A 21,126-nucleotide genomic window follows, 5' to 3' on the forward strand; every position below is an offset into this window, starting at 1 on the left:
CCAGAGAACAGTACTGATAAAAAGCAAGACAAATACAGGATGTGCTGAAGCAGCAGGCTGGCTAGTATGCCCAGAGCTACGATGAATTAAGCAACATAACAGGAAATAAGCCAAGGTGGAGGGGCCTTGAGTGCCAGGCTGAAAGACTGCAATCCATCCTCTAGGAAAGAGGCAACCAATGCAAGAAGCACCTTCTTAAGCCTCTACTGAGTCACAAGTTAGAGGAACCCCCCAGTTAGGTTAGTCACAAGTTAGATTATTTCTTCAAGGCCTGTGAGGCCAATCCTAAGTACCAAAGAGACTGAACACTTGACCAAACATAGCAGAACTGTGGCCACTTAGTGGCACTAAATGGACGGTCAGTTCTCCTGTTGTCATTTATGTCAATCCTGTAGGTTTATACTGGTTCACCTCAATTTTTGGCTTCATCCTTCATAACCTTCATGAGCCTTCTGTCAGACGGACCGAGGGGAAGGAAACAGTGTAATTGCTTACGCTTACTTGGTCACAGCCCCAGCCCCCTCCACAGGGCGTACCTGAGAGCTCTGCCTGCAGTTGGGCGAGCTGGCCCCTGAGGAGGTCTGTCTCCTTCATGCTCTCTGTGAGCTGGACCTGCAGCTCTGTTTCTTTCTTTTGGTGGGCTGTCATTTTCAGGTGCAGATGAGAGACCTGTGCAGTGGCAGCAGCGAGCTCCTCCGTCACCTTGGCCTGAAAAGCGACAAAGTACGACATCACTTTAAACATGGTGATGTCCCAAGCTCACATACTCTGTGCTGGCTGAACTGGTGGGAAGAGAGCTAAGGCCACCTTTGACCTGCACTGAATCAAAATCAAGCCCTCAAATGTGCAAGGTCTCTGACCCGGGAATTACCTTGTAAAAATGGTATTCTTGCCATTTTCTAGTTTTCCTATAAAGGACAATCTTTTTTAAAAAAAAGAAGAAAAGAGCATTTTAAATTTTAAATTGAATGCTTTCAATGGCAATCCACTTCTCAGTCTCTAACTTCTCCTGAGCACTGTGGCACTAATGGTACTATAAAGATCAGTCACGTCAGAGTAACTGTGTTGGGGGTTTGGGGAAGAACCGTGGTAATAAAAGAAAGGAACACTCCAACTTCTTTGGCTGCTCAATGCATTTTAAACGGGGCTCGTACTGGCCAAACAGGAGCTAAATATTCTCAAGTTACATTCGATGAAACCAAAATGACCCCCTGGAAAAATCACCTACTGTGTTTTGTGTATTAAGGGTGATGATGCAAACAAAAGGATGGTCAGTGAAAAGGAATGGGAAACAAGGGACAAATGCCACATTCATTCCACCTGCACGGACGAGCTCCTGTCAAAACAAGGCAGGAAAGGCGGTGCATGACGGCTCTCATGGGCGTGACCTCCGGACAGCAGGGTGTATCTGGGGTGGGACCATCTCTCCATGCTGTAGGCGTCCACCATTACTCCTCCCTAGATGACTGTACTGCACGTGCGTTTCTGCTGCTGTCTACTTTCTTGGTATCACTTGTCCCTTCTTAGGGTTGTCACTGTGCCCACCTCAGTTTTAAACTTTATTCCAAAGCCTTATTCAGGTTTCTAGCTTACATTTAAAATCTGATATTTTGGCTCTCTTAAAGGTGGAGGAAATAAAACGAATGGTACACAAAGTAAAAAGAAATAGGCCAGGAATGAGCATATGAGCGTCCACAGGCAAAGGCTCTCTCTGACCAAACTTCAAGTCAGGGCCTCAGAGCGCTCAGCCTTGGTCTCCCCACCCTGTCTTTGGCCCGACCAGCCCAGTTTTAGCAAGAATCCTGCTATGTCAGTTTAGAGAGAATCTCTACCCCGATAACTGATCACAGCTCTTCATCCCAACCTTTGCTATCTAAGTCCTTGGCCTGTCGTTAGCAAGAATCCCCCTTCCTATGATTCTCCTCTTAGTAATTTTCCATCCACTGACCCTCTCACTGTTCCATGGCTGTAAATTCCCTACTTGCTTTCTTGCCCTTATTGTGTTTGCAGTTGAGCCCAATCTTTCGTACCTGTTGCAGGAGTCTTTTGATTTCTGGCTGCGCCTTGTGACTTGCAGGATCTCAGTTCCTCAACCAGAGACTGAACCCAGGCCACAGCAGTAAAAGCCTAGAATCCTAACCCCAAGGCCACCACAGAACTCTCATCTACAGCAACAGTCTTGAACAAAAGTCTCCCTGATGGTTTTATTAAGTATCAGAATAAATTTTTTAACAACATCCTTCAGAGTGAGCTCTAAGATATTTATTTTTGCTGTTCAGCAGCCTTACGTTTTCATCTGTTAAACACAGAGGACAATGGCAGCTTGAATTTCCAGACAGAAGAGGGTTTTCATCTGCCACAAGTAGAATAAAAGTTTTACTCACTGTCCTGTCCCAAGTGGCCTGGTAGAAACGGAACTAACACAATGCTCAGAGAGCTCCGTGTTCATCACAGCTCCAGAGTTCACTAAAATCAGAGTGAAGACCGTTCACATAGCACCTCGGAGCAGCTAAGACCATGGGAGGGGACAAGTTCCAGGGGAGAGGCGGTGCTCACTCTCATCAAGAACAAGCAGAATGGAAGATCACTCAAAAGCTCTTGACTCAGGCCCCAATAGAGAAAGGCCTCTTACAAGCAAGTAATACTCTCTCCCAAACACACACATAGCGAAAACTGTTAAGGGATGAATGATACATATAAAAATTATCTTTGACTGTGGGGCTTCCCAGGTGGCTCAGTGGTAAAGAATCCACCTGCCAATGCAGGAGATGCAAGAGACGTGGGTTTGATCCCTGGGTCAGGAAGATCCCTTGGGAATAGGAGATGGCAACCCATTCCAGTCTTCTTGCCTGGAAAATCCCATGGACTGCGGAGCCTGGCAGGCTATAGTCCATGGGGTTGCGAAGAATCTGAGCACGAGGGCATCTCTGAGTGGGAGGACAATTTGTGAGTTATGTTTTATGCTTGCTTATCTGTATTTCCTGGAAGAAACAGATGTAATGTTTGTAATCAGAAAGAAATGTGTGAATATATATAAATATGTGTATGTATGTGCATCTGTGTGCACATGTGTGTGGGTGTGTAAATTATGATTGTTTTAAGTAAGGGTCTGCAATATCAAATGAGAAAGGAAAATATCAAAAACCTACACAGTGGATAGGACAGCTCCCTGGTTCGCACCTGGGATCAAATTCCACTGCTGACTGGAGAGCTGGGAAGAGAAAGCCATGACAAGAAAGAACCAAGAATTCAGAAAAACAAGGGAAAAAGCATTCGGGATAGGAGGAGGAACATGGTACCAAAGAAAGATGGCCATCTGGCAAAGGGAAAAGGACACAGCCGGCTGCAGGTGAGACCCCAGGCAAGTCTTTTACTCTACCTGGGCCTCAGCTTGCTCTTCTGGAAAAGAATATCAAACTAGATGAACTGTAACTTCTCTCCAGTTTTAACCATTATTCCATGGTTTTATGTGGAAATATTAATACTGCCATAGAGAAAAATAATTTCATTTACCAAATATTCATTGAGCATATAACCACAGGTTTCTGAACTGTGCTTGCAGGCAGAGAAGTACCTCCAGGCATGAAAGGACCTTGATTATTTCCATTTAAGAGGAGAGATATCACACGGAAGACTCTTAAGAGGTGGATCAAAAGAAAAATGGGAGAGTCAAGGCTCGATAAGTTTTACTGGAATAAAGGAGACCAAGTGAAGCATGTATATGGTACCTGACTCATCAAGAATATCAAGACTATCTCCTGATAGCCCAGGAGATGTCTTCAAACAGATCTGTGTAAGCATGGTGCCTAGGACCGAGGAGGTGTTTGACAGGTGAAGAGGGTGGCAGAGGATGAGATGGTTAGATAGCATCACTGACTCAATGGACATGAGTTTGAGCAAATTCCAGGAGATAGTAAAGGACAGGGAAGCCTGGTACTCCAGTCTACAGGGTCACAAAGAGTCAGACATGACTTAGTGACAGAACAACAACAGGTAGTACTGTTTTTGTTATTATCACTACCGTTTTGGCTATTGTAAATAGAGCACTGACCAGGTTCATGTATTGTACCAGACACTTTTGGAGCTTATCAACAAGCATTTGGGTGGATTAGTTAGCTAATTCAGGGGATTGGCAAGTTATCACCTGCAGGTCAAACTGGCTTGCTATCTATGTTTGTGAATAAAGTTTGACTGGAATACATACTCACACGCACACATACCACTGACACCCAGCATGGGAGCCACATAGTGAGCTTGCTAAAAACAAAGGTGTGGCAGCTGCCACCTCCACAGACTGTGGCAAAAGAAATCACTGATAAGAGCAGTGCCTCCTACCTGGCTCTGTCTCAGAATCAAGGGGAGCTTTTTAAAAGTTCAGATTCAGACCTCAACTAGAAATGTTGGATTAGAATCTCAAGGTGAAGCTTACAGATGTATATTTTTGATCAAGCTCCCTAAGTGATTTTGAGGCAGCCAAACCAGTATTTGGGAACCACTGATCTAGAACAAGTTATATAATCAATTGTAGACCTGAATAATAGTTAACAGCCACAACAAATAAGATATGTGGTTGCCTTGTTAGGAAAGAGAAAGCAAATAAAAGTAGATGAAAGAGAAATAGTAAAAAAAAGTAGACTTCATGGGGAGTGGGGATCCAGGCTTTGGGACTCAGCCATGACAAACAAAGGGCAGTGTCAAGTAGCAATGGGAAAGATTCAGGGTCAAGACTGGACTTGGCAAAACACAGCTTATCTGAGGATAAGGTGTCCACTTTTAAATTATTATTATTATTATTACTATTATTATTACTTGGCTGGATACTAGCTAAGAGGACATAAAGAATAACAGCAATGAGACCCAAGAAAGGAATCCTTGTCATTACCAGAATGTAAAAAAGTATGTAAAGTTATAACGTGCATCCTACCTTAACTTTTCGTGTTTTAAAAAAATATTCAAATACAAAATATAAGCTACTTCTTAAACCTCTGAAAAAACAGCAGATGAAGGTTTGTAATCTCCCAGCTGATGAGGGAGAGGCCAAACAGGAAGGAACTCATTCCAGATAAACAGTATCACTGCAGCAAAGATAGGAAGAATGGGGCTTCCAAAGCAGTCCTCCTCAACCCAAGACCCTCTTCAGAAACAGGTCAAAATACATAATTCTGAGCTGACTGAAGTCAAACAGCAGTACTTTAAAATGCTCTGGCAGACACAGATGAAGGATTGCTTACTTAAACCATCTCAAACTTCACAATAAATATGTGTTACGTGGCATAACAGAAACTGTTGCTGATTTTTTCAGCAGAATAGGATTCCTTTCTAATAAACTGGGTTAATCCTCACCTTAACCAAATTACTAAGATCAGTGATTTCTTCTGAGTCAACTAACTGTAACGTATTTAAAAAACAGAAATCTGGATGGTGGATGTATTAAAAATCTGCTGGGAGATTTCTAGTTCTCTTCCCGACAATGGCAAAAATTCTGCTCAAAAGGAGACTGGTAAGTACGTACAGAGGACACACTCCTTGGCTCTACACATCCTGACTTGGGCTTTTCTCTCCCCAGTTTCTTTACCTTCTCTTGCTCAGCATGCAAAACTCTTGCCTGTGTGTTTTCTGTGGCAGTTTGAAGTGAGTTGTTCCTCTTCTCCATCATCAGGTTACTCTGCTCAACATACCTATGAAATAAGGAGGGGAAAAGAAAACACGTATCAGGCACTCCATGCAGAGCAGGCACAACCCAATGTGCAGCCAGAGCGCTGCTCTGCTCCTTCATCAGCAACAATCCGAAAGCAGTTCCTTTTCCTAAGATCTGCAGTAATCAAGTTTGGAGGCAGGAACCTGGGCCCAGGGGTGAACTGCTTTGAATGTGTAGAATAAAGAGGAGAGGAATTCGATCAGGTGTAGTGGGGAGAAATGAGAGAAGAAAGAGATAGGAATATGAAGGCTGCAAGGAAGGAAGAGAAGAAAACCAATTCCCTCCCCTCCTCCATGTGGGAGATAAGGGACACTGAAGAAAAGAAATATGGAAAACGGTATTTTTAAAATGAAATGCTATATGCTGTGACATGTTCCCCTGACCACTCCCCCAAAATTCTTTTTCAGAAGTATCTAGAAAAATTATACAGTGCTTGGGTTTATGTGGAAATCTGTGAAGTTCTGGTTGATAAAACAGAGTCAGCCCAGCCCACACAGAAGACAGAAAAGCTGACATCAGAGTTTTCCTAGGCATTAACACTACTTTTACAGATGAGGAAACTAGAGCCAGAAGGAATAAATAAAATGCTCAAAGCCACAGAACAAATGAGGAGCAAAGGGTGGACTCAAACACGGGTGCGTGTTCTGTTGCAGCCTCCTGAGCCCTCTCTCCTGAAATCCCTCTCCGTCACCAAGAAGTCATTCATGCGACAAGCAGGAAGCAGAAAAGAGCAGAAACATACACAAAGCCCCCTGAACAAATGTTCACTGAACTCGGGCATTTACAAGCTAAACCCTTTTCTGCTCATCCTAGCCAGTGCCCCGTACCTGTCATTACCTCTGATTTCGTTCAATTAGTTCACTAATCTTGTCATTCTGTTCTTCTATCCGACTGCTCTTTTCAAGGATCTCTTGCTTCAACCTTTCATTTTCCTAAATTCAAAAATATGTGATGTGTAAAACTGAAGTTTTTAAGAGAAAAGCATCAGATAAAAGGGAATCAACTTGAACTGATGGGTGATACTGTTAAAAAAAACCTAGAACTTCTGTCCAGATAAATATAAATACTTACAACAACATATCAAATTCTACCTGATGGATACAAATCACTATATCTAACAGACTAAACATATAAATGGCTATAAAGTGAAGTGAATTTGTGTATATGGTGAAAAGAGAAATGCTTCCTTCCGATTACAGAGTGATGTCACTTGGACTAGATTAAGCCACAGTGGATTTTCCAGAATTTCCCAATTCCATGGAGCGTGAGCATTTATTACATGCTCTTATTCCTGGAGTGGAGGTTTTAAAGGTAGTACATCTCTGGACAGAGCATGGGAAGATCTCCAGGCTGAGACCACTCTCACCTGAATAATTCGTTGTATGTTGCTCATAATCATGCTTGTTTCCATGGTCACCGACATGCTGGGAATGAGCAGGGAACTGCCAGCACTATGCTTCTGTAACTCTTCAACCTACAAAATTAGTGCCAGAAAAGTCTTTAAAATTTCATTAAAATTAATGAATTAAATGAATTAATGTAATTAAAATTAATTTTCATTTTAATGAAATTTTTGCAAGGAGAAATACAATGTATCCAAGATCTGACCACTGAGAGGGTTGTTAAGTTTCTGAGACAATCTCTAATGTAAGCAGGAGTTTTCTTCTGCTAACTGCATCCCTAAATAAAACAACTCTTTTGGGAAATAACTACTAACCACTATCAATATGGGGCTTCACAGGTGGCTCAGTGGTAGACAATTTGCCTGCAATGCAGGAGACGCAGGTTCAATCCCTGGGTGGGGAAGATCCCTTGGAGAAGGGAATGGCAACCCATGCCAGTATTCTTGCCTGGAGAATCCCAAGGACAGAAGAGCCTGGCAAATTACAGTTCATAGGGTCACAAAGAGCTGGACACAACTGAGTGAGTGAGCATGCAGTATGAATACAGAAAACAAGAAAGAGTTCACCTGTAGTGCTGGTGGCTCTCTTTTCGTACTCCCTCTTTATACCCCACTTAATTTTTTTTGGATGCACCATGCACAGCTTTCCAGATCTTAGTTCCCCAACAAGGGACTGAATCAGTGAAAGCAATGATTCTTAACTGCTGGACCACCAGGGAATTCACTTTATACCCTTACTTTCAAAATGAGATGACTCTGTTACCTTAGTCATTAGATGATCCATTTTATCGGCCACTTTGCTGACTGCCATCCGAATTTCAGTGTTATGTTGCCGGGCTTCAGTCATGAGAAATGAAGCCACGTCACCTGATCCTAAATAGACAAAAGCCAAGACGAAACTTATGAAACTGTAAGAGAGGACACTGAATGAGGAAAAGCCAACAGCTCTATCAGCAGAGGAAAGAAAGAAATGAACATTTCCAAAGACTAGGAAAGGCTGGCGGTGAGTCACACCGTTAGGACAAGATGGAACAGCTGTAAAGGTCAAAGGGCTCCAAAACTAACAATAACCACGATGTGCTCCTGCGGCATGCAACCAGCGGTACAGTCTGGTTCCAGGGCACACGTGGGGCCATTAGCAGCTCAGATTGCTTCTCCATTCACCCAACTGCATGCCAGGCATAGGATCAGGTACCAGGGATACAGCAATGAGTGAAACATGGTTCCTGCCCTTGATAAGCTTAGTCTGGTGAGGAGACTCACATGTAAACGGATCACTGTAACAGAGTGTTTGTTGTAAGTGCAAAGAATGAACCATGTACCAGGTTACAAGGTACAAAAAGGAGCACAGAGAACAGCAACATTAACTTTTTAGTGACACATATACATTTACATCTCTGGAAGGAGAGGGAGGGATGGTAACAAGGAAGGCTTCTCAGAAGAGATTACAGGTTTAGTAGTTTGCCAGATGGAGAAGAGCAGGGCTTCCAGACCAAGGATACACACAGGAAACTCTTAACCGCTCCCGGACCTTACATTTCGTTGGGGATATTCTTGCTTCTTTCTACCCCTGTCCTAATACTCAAAGTGATCACTGTGCAAAACACAAGCTTCAGAAGAAGGCAGGATACCATCCCAGCTGCATACACTTACTTTGCTTCGTATTTACACAAGGCAACCATACTGTACATGTATACAAAATACCTGAAAAGTTACTCAAGTGACTGCTTCCTAAGGTCAAGGGGGTTTAAAGATGGAAGACAGTAAAGTTTTATTTCACACTCTTTTGTGTTGACTTTTTATAAAAGTGTATTCTTTTCACAACTTTAAACTTGTAACAAAGTAGCTCTCATATGAGATTCTAAACAGTCATGCTTTCTCCCAATTTCCTCCAATATTTTCCTCTTTTACTATCTACGAAGAACTCTACAGAGCAACTCTCAGAGAGGAATTTAAAGGGCTGGCAGGAAAAAAATGCAAGAAACAAAACACTAGTCAGAAGGGCTTTGAGGGGGATGCTGGAAATGTTCTAAAGTTGGATCGTGGTGATGTTTGCACAACCGTGTAGACTGAAAAAAAAAGTCATTGAATTGTACACTTATAACCAGTGAACTGGGGAGATGACAAGACACGGAGGAGTCGGTGGATGCGGGGTACTTTTCTCTCCATCAATTCATTAGGGATACATCTTCAGATACAGAGGATCTCACAGAGCACAGCTGACAGCGGACAGGAGTCCCTGACCAGCAGAAAGGAACATATGGATCCACACAAAACTCGCAAAGGTCAGTGTTTCAGACAGTTCCTGCTCCAGGAACCTCCTTCCAGAGTGATGACCAGGCATGACCCAACTTCCAGTCTACCCATAACGGACATGTAGCATGCACAAGAAATAAATCTTTATTATATTTTAAAAAAGAAAGGAAAAAAACTAGTGAACTCCATGGTATGTAAGTCATACCTCAACTAAGCTTCTTAAAAAAGAAAAGACAAAAATGGCAGAGATCTACTGGAGTCAAAATGAGAATGGATGGGAGACGGGGAAGCCCAGCAAGAGCAGAAGATGAGAAATGCCTACCTTGAAAATGAGGAGGCTGCGAGAGTGGTGCGGGGTACAAGGGCCGAACGGGCTGCAGTTGGGAAGCGACAGCTGGTGCCTGGGGGTAAGCGTAGGCCTGCACACCTGCATAGGGCTGAGAAGAGGCCAAATTACAGCCGGTTTACAAAACATTCATCTCTCTCTTTTCTGCTTAGCTTGTCTTTGATGGAATAAGGTAGGTAAACTGGAAGGAGACTCAAACATATTGAAGCTGGAGACGGATAGACCAGGGTTTGGTATTGGACAGTAACTGCAGCAGGAGAGGAATGATGTAATTCATTCCTGGCATTTAGCGATGCTAGTCACTAAAGCCCTACGGGCATCTCAGGTTACTCCCCAGTCCTCTTGTGATGATTTAATTCAGTAGGAATTCATCCCTCAGCCATTGGGCCAATAGATGGCCTGAGACGTTTTAAAACTAAGCAAACTCTACTTGGTTTCATTAAAGTAAAAAAAGAGGCGTTCTGATTCCAAACTAAATCCAATAGTTTCCAAAGGATGCCTCTGCCTAGCTAGATTCTGATGTTTATCTGTATGACCAAGCACTCTCATTTTCCTGAGCCTCAGTCACCTCAACAATTAAATGAAAATAACAATACCACTTCTTACGGTTGTTGTATGGGCTAAATGAAGTGACAGATAGCTAAAGTTCCTAACCCCCTGGTAAGTAAGTGCCTGGAAGACAATTAATGTTCAATAAACAGCAGCTATCATTTTAATAATGATAGTTATTCTTCCTTGAATTAAGGAAATACAGTTAGTTTCCAGGGACAGGTGTAACTACCCATCCATTACTACAGGATATAACTCTCCATTAGGTCCATTCAGGAGTGAGAGAGGCCAAGCTAGGACTTTTCTGATTTCTGATGCACCCTTACTAATGAGGCATTGCCTGACCACCATTGCTCTGACCCCTTCCCCCTCACCTCCCTGTACCCCACATGAAGAATCACCAAAGAAGTGGGAGTCTTTTATCATGGGGAGTTAAGTCTTATCCATCAAATGTGTTGGGCAAAAGAAAGAGTCTACTGTCCTGGCAAACTGTCAGCAGAGACACACAGGCTGTTGCCACTGCTTCCTATGAAAACAGAAAAAAAAACAAAAACAAAAACCTACTTTTAAGAGCTCACCTCTGGAGGATAACTAAACAATTCGAGTTCAGCTGTATTTGTGTACAGCCTCCCCCACCGCCCCTCCACCACAACCATTCTACTGAGTGTAGAGCGCAATCTTAGCCTATCAGCTGTGTGATAGAGAAGAGCACAGAAGACTTGAATACACATCTCTAAATTAGACATGTGTGAAAGGAAGGAAACAAACATCAGTTGGCTTTCACTGTGTGTCAGGCCTTGTCAGGTGTTTTGCTGGTTCTCAAATTTAATCTTGACAACAACCTGCAAGGCAGGCAATCCTTTGCTTGTTTAGACATGAAAAAGTGGTGGTTTCAGGAAGGGGAAAAATTTTAAGCTCTGCGGGGAACTGCTGCTGTACAAATTGAGCAAAAATAGAAAAAGAGACTGAACAGAACAATAATAAATGACAGCATATAACTGACATGGTTAAAAAATGTTACCTGAAAGGACTGGGCATTTCCAGATACAGCTGAGTGGGAATCAAGAGATGCAACTTGCATCAAAGCAGCAGATGGTGTTTGGAGACGGGAAACAGATGGCTGAGGTGCTAAGATAGAACAAAAAGTTCTCACTGTTAAACCCACTCCCCACTTCTTGGTACAAGTCCGGACTATCACCTTACACACCAGCACCCTTCACACTTGACCACTTGCCTCACCTAATTCTCCTAAAACCAGACCTACTGGATCTCAGCAAGTAGGATCTAAACCTACTGGGCTAGTGAAAGGAAACTGGGTTTTTCTGAGTGCACGAGATTCAGACCTATGACCCCATCAGCTGACAGGAAGTGCAGAATTACACACAGGGAGATGGCTCATCAGCTGAGTGCCAGTTTCAAAACCTAAGAATGCAACACAGCAGAAGACACAGCAGGCAGACCAAATACATCTCAGGTCTGAAAATGCCCTATCCAGGGACAGTCTGGGAAGTTCTATACTCTAGTCCAGTTCTCAGTACTAAAACATTACAGCCTAACATTTTAGAGTACAGTGACGATAATTTTGGTACCAACCCAATTTAAGGCCACAGAGCCTTAGAGGGGTTCCTTACCTTGTGAGGTCATCTGTGGGAGCACTGGATGGGCTGGCTGAAGAGAGGGCTGGACGGATGGGGTCGCCAAGGGCTGCCCAGCTCCTCGAGGAGCATTCACGTCCTACAACAGGCACGAGCATTTTGGTTATTACATCTATGGGTCCTTAGTTGAAGACTGAGACCGACTATCCACCCTAAACCTGCTTACAACCAGTGTTTTAGACCAAAAAAAAAAAAAAAAGAGGAAGGAAAGGTAAGCAGAAAGGCACGAATTTAAGGCATGGGCTCTGGGAGGAAAGCACTCTATTATGTACTAGAGTAGGATCTCTCTCCCTGTAAGTTCTATCGAATAATTATAGTTAAATTTCCAGTGTCCATTGACGATGTTATTTTATCTGAAGCAGCTAGAGTGACTGCTCTCCATAATGAATCATTTTCCAAACCAGCAGCTACCTTAAGACTGACCTAGTCTGCTTCCACAGAATTAGGGCGTCTCACAAGGAACCCCAGGGAATAATGCAGCCTTTCTCTTCTGCCAAATAACCTCCACAGACCTCAAGGTACTCACAGAAAATCACACACAGTAGGAGTCACTGTGTCTCATTACCAGGCTATTTTTGACAATATAGAGTGTTTTCCCTTCATTCTTTTTCTTCATAAAAGCAAAGTGATGCTGATCCTATTCTAATTCTAAATAAAGGTAACATTGCAGGGAGCATGGGTTCAATCACCAGTCAAGGAACTAAGATCCTGTATGGCACACAAAGTGGCCAAAAAAAAAAAGAATGTCTAAACAAAGTTAATGTATAGACATCTTCCTGATTCACGCAAGGAAAAAAGAAACTTGAGGCACAATGTACAGAGACTGTGATCTGCTATGCTACAGTAGTTCAAGGGCTGATATCTCTTCGACATTCTTTTACTTTAGAACTTCCTCTTATCTCCTGAAATTCTCAGAAATGTATTATGCGTTTCTGGAAAAGCATCCCAGGTTTACATCATTACACAAATCAACCTAAATGTCTAACAACAGAATGAAAGGAATTATGATAAATCAATATAACAGAACACTGGGTTATCTATCTTTAAAGGTGATAAAGCTTTGCTTTATTTCTTTTTCTTATATTATCGATACTAACAGAAATGTTCATGATATAATATTAAGTTTAAAAATCTGATTATAAAATGACATAAAAAGAATGCCCTTTTTGTTAAATATGTCTTCTTTTTAATTTAAATTACCCTATAATAGGTAAGTAGCACTTAAAAATTTTAATGAGAATATATTACCCAAATTTCATTTCTAGAACCCAGATAAAAATCAATTCTATAACAGGTCCCAGAAATCTTATCTGTGTTTAAAATGTTAAATCTGCACACAGCTTTTCCATGAAGAAATAAAATTATGAAAAAATAAAACTGTTTATGAATTTTTTACTCAAGATCATCACCTTTGCTTTGCTGAACATCAATGTCAAAGAATCCTAAAAATTAATCACTGTTTCAATTCAGTTGAGAAAGCATTATTGTATTCAATAAAGAATTAACCAATGGTTAAAGAACTTAATTCGAATTGTTACTTCTTGTCATTCACCAAATTCCGGATGGACTAAATATGAAATAACAAATCTAAATATATAATAATAAACATTTTATTTTATTTTATTTTTTTTTTATAATAATAAACATTTTAAAGACACATGTAATGTTTACAAATATCTGAAAGTGGGAAAGCTTTCTAAGCATACTGTCAAAAGCAAAAAACAAAGGGAAAAAATTGATAGATCTGATTGCAATACAATTTTTTTTTTTTGCAATACAATTTTTAAACTTGAAAAATCAACATTTCCCAAGAGAATCTAAGCAATTCGATCAACAAATATGACTTGAACATTCTTTATGGGTTGAGCATCATGCGGTCTCAAAGGTTTGATTTATACTAACAATAGAGATTTCAGTAGAAAACTAAATTAACCACTTAAAACCGCCCAGCTCTTGTGACAGATATACAGAATTGCTTCCATTTCTCAGGGGAAGTGCTAATTATAGGAGAAACACATGTACCAATACCAACCTGTATCATTTTGACTATAAGCTCTCTAAATAATGATTCTGTTTAGAGGCAGGAAAAGCAATAATTTCAATTAAAAGAACAGAGAGGGACCTCCCTGGTAGTCCAGTGGCTAAGACTCTGCACTCCCAATGCAAGGGGCCAGGGTTCAATCCCTGGTCAGGGTACATCCCACATGCTGCAGAACCAGGGCAGTCAAATAAATAAATATTAAAAAAAAAAAGAACAGAAGACAGCAACATCTGCACTATTCATTCTAAGACAACCAGTGGGACATACTTCAATTTCTGAATCATTAGAATCCAGCTGTGGTGGAAGAATGGGCAGCATGGGCTGGCCCATTTTAGCCATCCGAGAGATCAACTTGGCCTTGACTGTATCAGGATTCTAAAAAGAAAGGAAAGTCACAAAAATCACTGTAATCAAGGTTCATTACCTTCAGTCAACTCTATGTCTTTGACTCTTACGCCACATCTATTGAAAGCACTTTTTCTACAAAATGAGAATTAAAGACTTCTTTCCTAGAAGCATACATGGGTCACAATGAATGACAGTAGAAAAAACAATTCCCTACGTGTTGGCATGGACAAAGTGGTTCCATCTGTATTCCTTCATTTCAATCAAGTCTCCTTACCAGGCATAAGTATTCTCACTTTACAGATGAAAAACTCAAGTACAGATTAAGGGAGGGAGGCATTTTAGATAATAATACCTTCTCAAAAGCCCAAGAGCAACTCAGTAGGTAAACATTCAGAACAGATTTAGGGAGAGAGGTAAACAGGAACTCTATGTTCTAAATTCAGGTTCATTTAACACTGACTTGGCACTGATAACATACTAGTCCCTGAGCTGGATGCCTCTGTATTCATTAACTGGTTCAAAGTACAGTTTTCAGAGCAGTGTATAGCCCTAAGAGTAGCAAGATAATCTAGTGAGTGTAAAACGAAATGACCATAGCCTCTATTTTAAAATTATTTATAAGCTACAGTATTATTGTTTAGTAGTTCAGTCGTGTCCAACTCTTTGTGACCCCATGGACTGCAGCACGTCAGGCTCCCCCATCCTTCACCATCTCCCAGAGCTTGCTCAAGCTACTGTATACATAAGACATTAAACTTGCTTACAGCGATGGATAATACTTCATATAATTTGTAAACAATTATATACTCAGAGTGTGTGCTCATCTTTTTTTAACAGTGGAGGCACATCAGCAAAACAAGTTAGATCCCTCAAAAGATGACTAATTATATAAATCAATATCCACACAATGGAACACCGGGATCTAAAGATAGAAAAGAATGAGGAAGTTTTCCATACACTAACATGGAAAGACACTGTTAGTATAAAAAGCAAGGTAGATAATACATATAATATGCTATTTTTTGTGAAAGGGGGGAAATAAAATATACATTCCTACTTGCTTGCATTTGCATGAAGAAACACTGAAGGAAAACATAAGAAACAAAAGCATTTACCCAAGGTGTGGGGGTGGGGAGGGGGGTGAAATAAAACAAGGGTACATGAGGAAAGGGGTAGGAATGGTCTTCTCAACGTATATCCTGTTATACTGTTTTACTAACTGTGTCCTATGAATGCAATTATATATTAAAAGCAAAAGATAAAAACTTGGGAAATTCCCTGGCAGTCTAGGTTGGGACTCTGTCTTCCAAAGAAGGGGGTACAAGTTCGATCCCTGGTAGAGGAGCTAAGACCCCACATGCCTTGCAGGTAAAAAACCAAAACATAAAAAACAGAAATATTCTAACATATTCAATAAAGACTTTGAAAATGGTCCATATAAGAAAAATTTTTTAATAAAAATTTAAATGTAAAAAGATGGTTAAAGTTTTATGTCATATGAACTTTGTCTCAATTAAAAAAATAAAATTGCAAAAAAAGAAAGGAAAAAAAAACATTGTAGACCACTAACTTACCAAAAGTTACCGAAGTTTAGAAATATTTGATAAAAGTAGCTGTGTGTAGAGAGTACAAAAGAACTAAAACCGAACAATTTTGTCAGCATTCAAAGATCTGAGATTTTACACTGTTTTCCCATTTTCTTGATTCCTTGGCTTACCCTTCTGGGTTTAGACCACTGTTTATACATATCAGATCAATTATTTGCTTAATTAATTCCTACTTTGGATTGTATATAAACAACTAAACTAGAGTTGGAGGGAAATTAATCATCGATTTCAGTCCACACAGTTACCCTAATGTGGCAGGCGACAGCTACAAAGCGTTAGCACTTCGACCACCTCAGCTATCACCCATCCACACGCGGCACACAGAGGCCTTCGTGGAGCAGGCAGGGCGGCCTCCAACACAGTGCACACCTTCCCAAAAGTCTTCAGATCCAAAGTTTACTACAACATGCTAGTCTCCTTATCTCACAGTTGGGGAAACACAGAGGCCCAGCAATCTGCTCAAAGCCAACTGCTACTGCTGCTAAGTCGCTTCAGTCATGTCGTGACTCTGTGCCACCCCACAGACGGCAGCCCACCAGGCTCCCCTGTTCCTGGGATTCTCCAGGCAAGAACACTGGAGTGGGGTGCCATTGCCTTCTCCGCAAAGCCAACTAGCTGGTGAATTAGTGTAGAATTCCTCTGAGAAAATCAAAGTATAAAGACATGTAGTGTTAGCAGTAATTATGATAACAAAAAGCAATGTTAATTGAGCTCTTACAATATTCCAGACACAATACTAGAAACTCCATAGGCATTATTTCATTTAAACCTCATGGGCTTCCCCACTGGCTCAGCAGATAAAGAATCCAGCTGCAATGCAGGAGATGCAGGTTCAATCCCTGCGTTGGGAAGATCCCCTGGAGAAGGAAATGGCAACCTGCTCCATTATTCTTTCCTGAAAAATCTCATGGACAGAGGAGCCTAGCAGGCTATGGTCCAAAGGATCGCAAAGAGTAAGACATAACTGAGCGCACGCACGCACACACACGTGCACACGTACACACACGATGAAACCTCATAAAAATCTTGAGAGATTACCGAAGACATGTTTTATGTAGGCTCTGAACTTAGGGCTTTATAAACATATCACAAAAACAGATTACAAAGAGGGGCTGTGAGAATTATTTCCATTTTAATAAGGAAGAAACTGAAGATCAGGGAAGTTAGATAATTTTCTCAAGGTCACATGTTTGTAAGAATAAAGATTTGAATCCAGGTCTCTGCAGAAGCCCAGGCTAATTTAAACTGACTCCCAAGTAAAGGACAGTGAATCAAGTAACCACTGACTTCTACCCTAAATCAACATTTCTCTCTCTTTTTTTTTTTTTCTCTAACCTACCACACCCAAGGCACACGAAACCTTCCTAGCAAACTGGGGTTAAGGAGATAAGACATATATACTCACTGTATTTACTGTAAGGTGTTCACTAAGGGAGTTAGATTTGGAACGAAGAGCTGACTCCCTGAAAGCAAATAAGACATATCCTGAGATAAAAACAAAATCTATAATCACAAGTCCAGATTATACTGGATAAACACTGTTTTTTAAGACGTTTGATAATTTAACAGCTGTAAAATAGAATTTCAACTGTTCTGTACTTTGCATAATTTCTGAAAGCTACTGAAGATAAACAATTTTCCATTCAAACAGAAAAATTTACATTTAATCCTTAGAGATAAGTGTTTATGGCTTTTGCCCAATTTTTCTCCAAAGTTTAGCGGGTATTCTTTTATATCTGAATTAGTGTTTTTATAGACTATGAACATTAATCCTTTGTTAGAAAGTCTGAAGCAATTATGTTTCCCACTTCCTTTATCCCATTTCCCCCCCAATTATTTAAAATTATTTCAGTTTTTAACTAGTACATTGGTCCAGAAGTTCATTCAGGTTCTTCTACACGATGCAATGGACAAACCTGAACAAACTTTCTGGCCAACTTAATATATCCCTATTTCTGAACTACCCTAAGAATCCTATTTATGGACAATAAAAGAGCTTGATACAACTGCAGTGTCTTACCCTGATCTGAAAGGCACCGAAGTGGATGGCGACACAACAGGATCAGCAGAGATGCTGTCAGCAGGAGGGATGGGAGAAGGGGCTGCAGAATCCCGGGAACTAACGCTGTGCCCATCAGAGCCAGAATCTCGAGCGAATTTGACCTAGGGAAATATCAACCACGGGTCGAATAGGCCAACAGACCACAAAAACAGCCCCCTTCCCCCTCCATTCTCCTTCCATCTTACTTATTCTTCATCATACAAAGTCATTACCTGCTCATGGTAGGCAAAAGAGAAAATGGAGACAAGCCAAAAGAAAAAAAAAAAAAGATAATTACTGGCAATTCAACTATTAAGCAGTAATAGTTAGGATTTCAGATGTACTATTTCACATTTATATTATGTGTGTGTGTTTTACAGAAATGGGGCCATACTGCTTTATTCACTCACTGATTAACATATTAATATTTCCATGTTAACTAAATTATTAATTGACAACATCCTTTTTAACTTCTAACTTCAAAGGTCATACCCTTAACTGCTATCAACTTCAGGAAAAAGTCTCCAAAGGATTTTGGGGACAGAAGTCATAAATATCTATGTTATCACAAAATATATTTCATCATTTCCTACTTGGTGGACATTCAGTTTATTTCTAATTTCTTCCATACAAACAATACTTCTATGAATAGTTTTATCTCTGTATCTTTGCACATAATCTTTCCCAAAATACAAATTCCCAGAAGTTAAATTGCTGGATAAAAGTTATACTTACTTTTAAAACTTTTGATATATACCATTAAATTTCACACCATAAAGGCTGAACTACTTTATACTCCATATTTGTACTCAGTTGCTCAGTCATGTCTGACTCTTTGGACTGTAGCTTGCCAGACTCCTCTATCCATGGAATTTTCCAGGCAAGAATACTGGAGCAGGTTGCTATTTCCTACTCCAGGGGATCTTCCCGACCCCCAGGGATCAAACCCAAGCTTCCTGCCCCTCCTACATTGGCAGGTGGATTCTTTACCACCGCACCACCCGGGAAGCCCTTATACTCCAAAAGTGGTATATAAATCCTTCTCAAAGCTCTTGTCACACTGGGTATTACCATTCTGTATCACCCTTGTCAGTTTTTTTTTTTTTTCCCACCATATTTCATGGCTTGCAGGATCTCAGTTCTCCAATCAGAGGCTGAACCCAGGCCACGGCAGTGAAAGCCCAGAATCCTAACCACTAGGCCACCAGGGAACTCCCCCAGCCTTGTCAGTTTAGTAAACAATTTGTAATTCTTTGATTATTGGTAAAATAGGGTATTTCTTTCTTATGTTTACAAAAAGTCTTTATGGATTCAAATTGATTTGTTATCTATCACAGCCATGATGTCCTCAAAGGAAATGGAGAAAATATAAAAGCTATGAAAAAGGCATCTGGAAGCTGCCCACCCGAGATAAGGGTGGGAAGAGTCACTGAGAAACCATGCATACCCTTTGTTGCAGCAGGAATAACAGCCACAGTGAAGATGGCCATAGTATCTACTTGCATTGTATTTCGTAGTTTACAGTCCCAAACACTATCACATTTGGACCTAATAATCACAGTGTAAAGCCAACAGAGTCTTTTTGGGGGTGAGGGGGCAAGGGATTAGAGGGGGAACATTAATGAACCTCAGTTGCTATAAACTTCATTTGGGCTTCCCTGATATCTCAGACAGTAAAGAATCTGCCTACAGTGCAAGAGACCCGGGTGTGATCCCTGGGTTGGGAAGATCCCCTGGAGAAGAGAATGGTTACCCACTCCAGTATTCTTGCCTGGAGAATTCCATGCTCAGAGGAGCCTGGCAGGCTACAGTCCATGGGGTAGCAGAGAGTTGGGACACGACTGAGTGACTAACATAGAGATTATTTGTAATAAAACCTTTAAATAGTACAAAAGGGTAGAATGTAACAAAGTAAAAGTTTCTAAACTCCATTCCCATTCTCCAGAGGAAAAATCACTACATTTCTTTAAATGCCTCCAGAAATTTCATATGAATATATGGGCGTATGTATATATTTATTTGTGTATATATAAATATACACACAAAATCATACTACCCATGCTGTTCTGCAACTTGTTTCTTTCACTTAAAAACAGATTTTTGATATTCTTTAAGAAATACACAGACGTCCACCCCCTGAAAAACCATAATTCAATCAGTCTCATAATGAAACACACTTAAGCTGTTGCCAGTTCTCCACTATCACAAACAACGTGGCAAAAAGCCATGCATCTGTCTCTAGCTGTCCATCTACACACAGGTATACATGCACACTTCTGAAAAGATATTGACAGGGTAAATTTGTAGCCACGGAATTACTAAATCAAAAACTATGAACCCTGGGTAAGAATCACTATTTTACAGAAAAAATAAAGAGAGAAGTGACTATAAATACAGAGCCAAGAAGGACATAAACTTTGGCCTTTAGGGAACACATGTATACCCGTGGCGGATTCATGTTGATGTATGGCAAAACCAATACAATATTGTAAAGTAATTAACCTCCAATTAAAATAAATAAATTTATATTAAAAATAAATAAATAAAAATAGATTCTAAAGCTGTTGTTCTTTCCAACTATACCATTTCTACTTAAAAGAAAAAAAGACAGAGAGAGAGATCTTTAGAATCTTTTCCGACACAATTATTTATTCATTTTACGTAACTAGCAAAGAGGACTCATCAAACACAACACAGCACCATTTCACTCACCCGCCTAATCTCCACCTCGAACACCAGGATCGAGTCTGTTGAGGGAGTCCATCCTATTACCCCTTCAGAGCCAGCAGCGCAGGCTGGGGGGATGATAAGCAACCGCTTCCCTCCTTTCCTCATGCCCACCATTCCATCCTCCCAGCTCTTTAGGAATCAGAGAAGAGGAAAAGCTCATCAGATACAAACCTTCTCATAAGACAAAACACAGCAGAGGATCATCAGTTTATGCTCCCCACTCCCACACACCAGTTATAAGAACATCTAGAATACTTCTTCTCAGCTGACTTGTCAAAGCCAGCACATCCAGGGCTAAATGAAATATCTTAGATGATGAGAGAAATTGGGAGGAACAGAATGGCATTAAAAGAGAAATAAAAGCTATCATTTATTAAACACACTTTTTTCTAAGTACTTTGGTAAGCGCTTTACTTCCACTATCTTGTTTAATTCCTAAAATAACTTCATAAG

The 21,126-nt window shown here is 40.7% G+C and overlaps 1 protein-coding gene across 9 annotated transcripts in view; it reads right to left on the reverse strand.

The window, feature by feature from the left end:
• The window catches only part of FKBP15 (FKBP prolyl isomerase family member 15), a 57,139-nt gene that overhangs the window by 11,468 nt on the left and 24,545 nt on the right, over positions 1-21,126 (reverse strand). For 3 of the 9 annotated variants that reach the window (XR_015132146.1, XM_086316024.1, XM_086316019.1), the window contains 12 exons: positions 20,656-20,802; positions 17,923-18,065; positions 17,308-17,365; positions 14,215-14,322; positions 11,883-11,985; positions 11,273-11,379; positions 9,679-9,793; positions 7,864-7,973; positions 7,065-7,172; positions 6,536-6,630; positions 5,576-5,678; positions 537-708 (listed from right to left, as the gene is read on the reverse strand). Coding sequence is in view for 6 of the 9 variants with exons in the window: in XM_086316024.1 (XP_086172150.1) it covers positions 537-708; positions 5,576-5,678; positions 6,536-6,630; positions 7,065-7,172; positions 7,864-7,973; positions 9,679-9,793; positions 11,273-11,379; positions 11,883-11,985; positions 14,215-14,322; positions 17,308-17,365; positions 17,923-18,065; positions 20,656-20,802 (1,369 nt within the window). In the remaining 3 variants the exon portion in view is untranslated. Of the gene's footprint in view, positions 1-536; positions 709-5,575; positions 5,679-6,525; positions 6,631-7,064; positions 7,173-7,863; positions 7,974-9,678; positions 9,794-11,272; positions 11,380-11,882; positions 11,986-14,214; positions 14,323-17,307; positions 17,366-17,922; positions 18,066-20,655; positions 20,803-21,126 lie in introns of those variants that run through there. The other 6 variants (XM_086316025.1, XM_086316020.1, XR_015132147.1 and 3 more) reach the window with 5 other exon arrangements.

Source organism: Bos grunniens, chromosome 8, assembly GCF_055505025.1.
Source record: "Bos grunniens cultivar Pamir isolate PY7600 chromosome 8, Bosgru_T2T1.0, whole genome shotgun sequence".
Taxonomy (NCBI): Eukaryota; Metazoa; Chordata; class Mammalia; order Artiodactyla; family Bovidae; genus Bos; species Bos grunniens.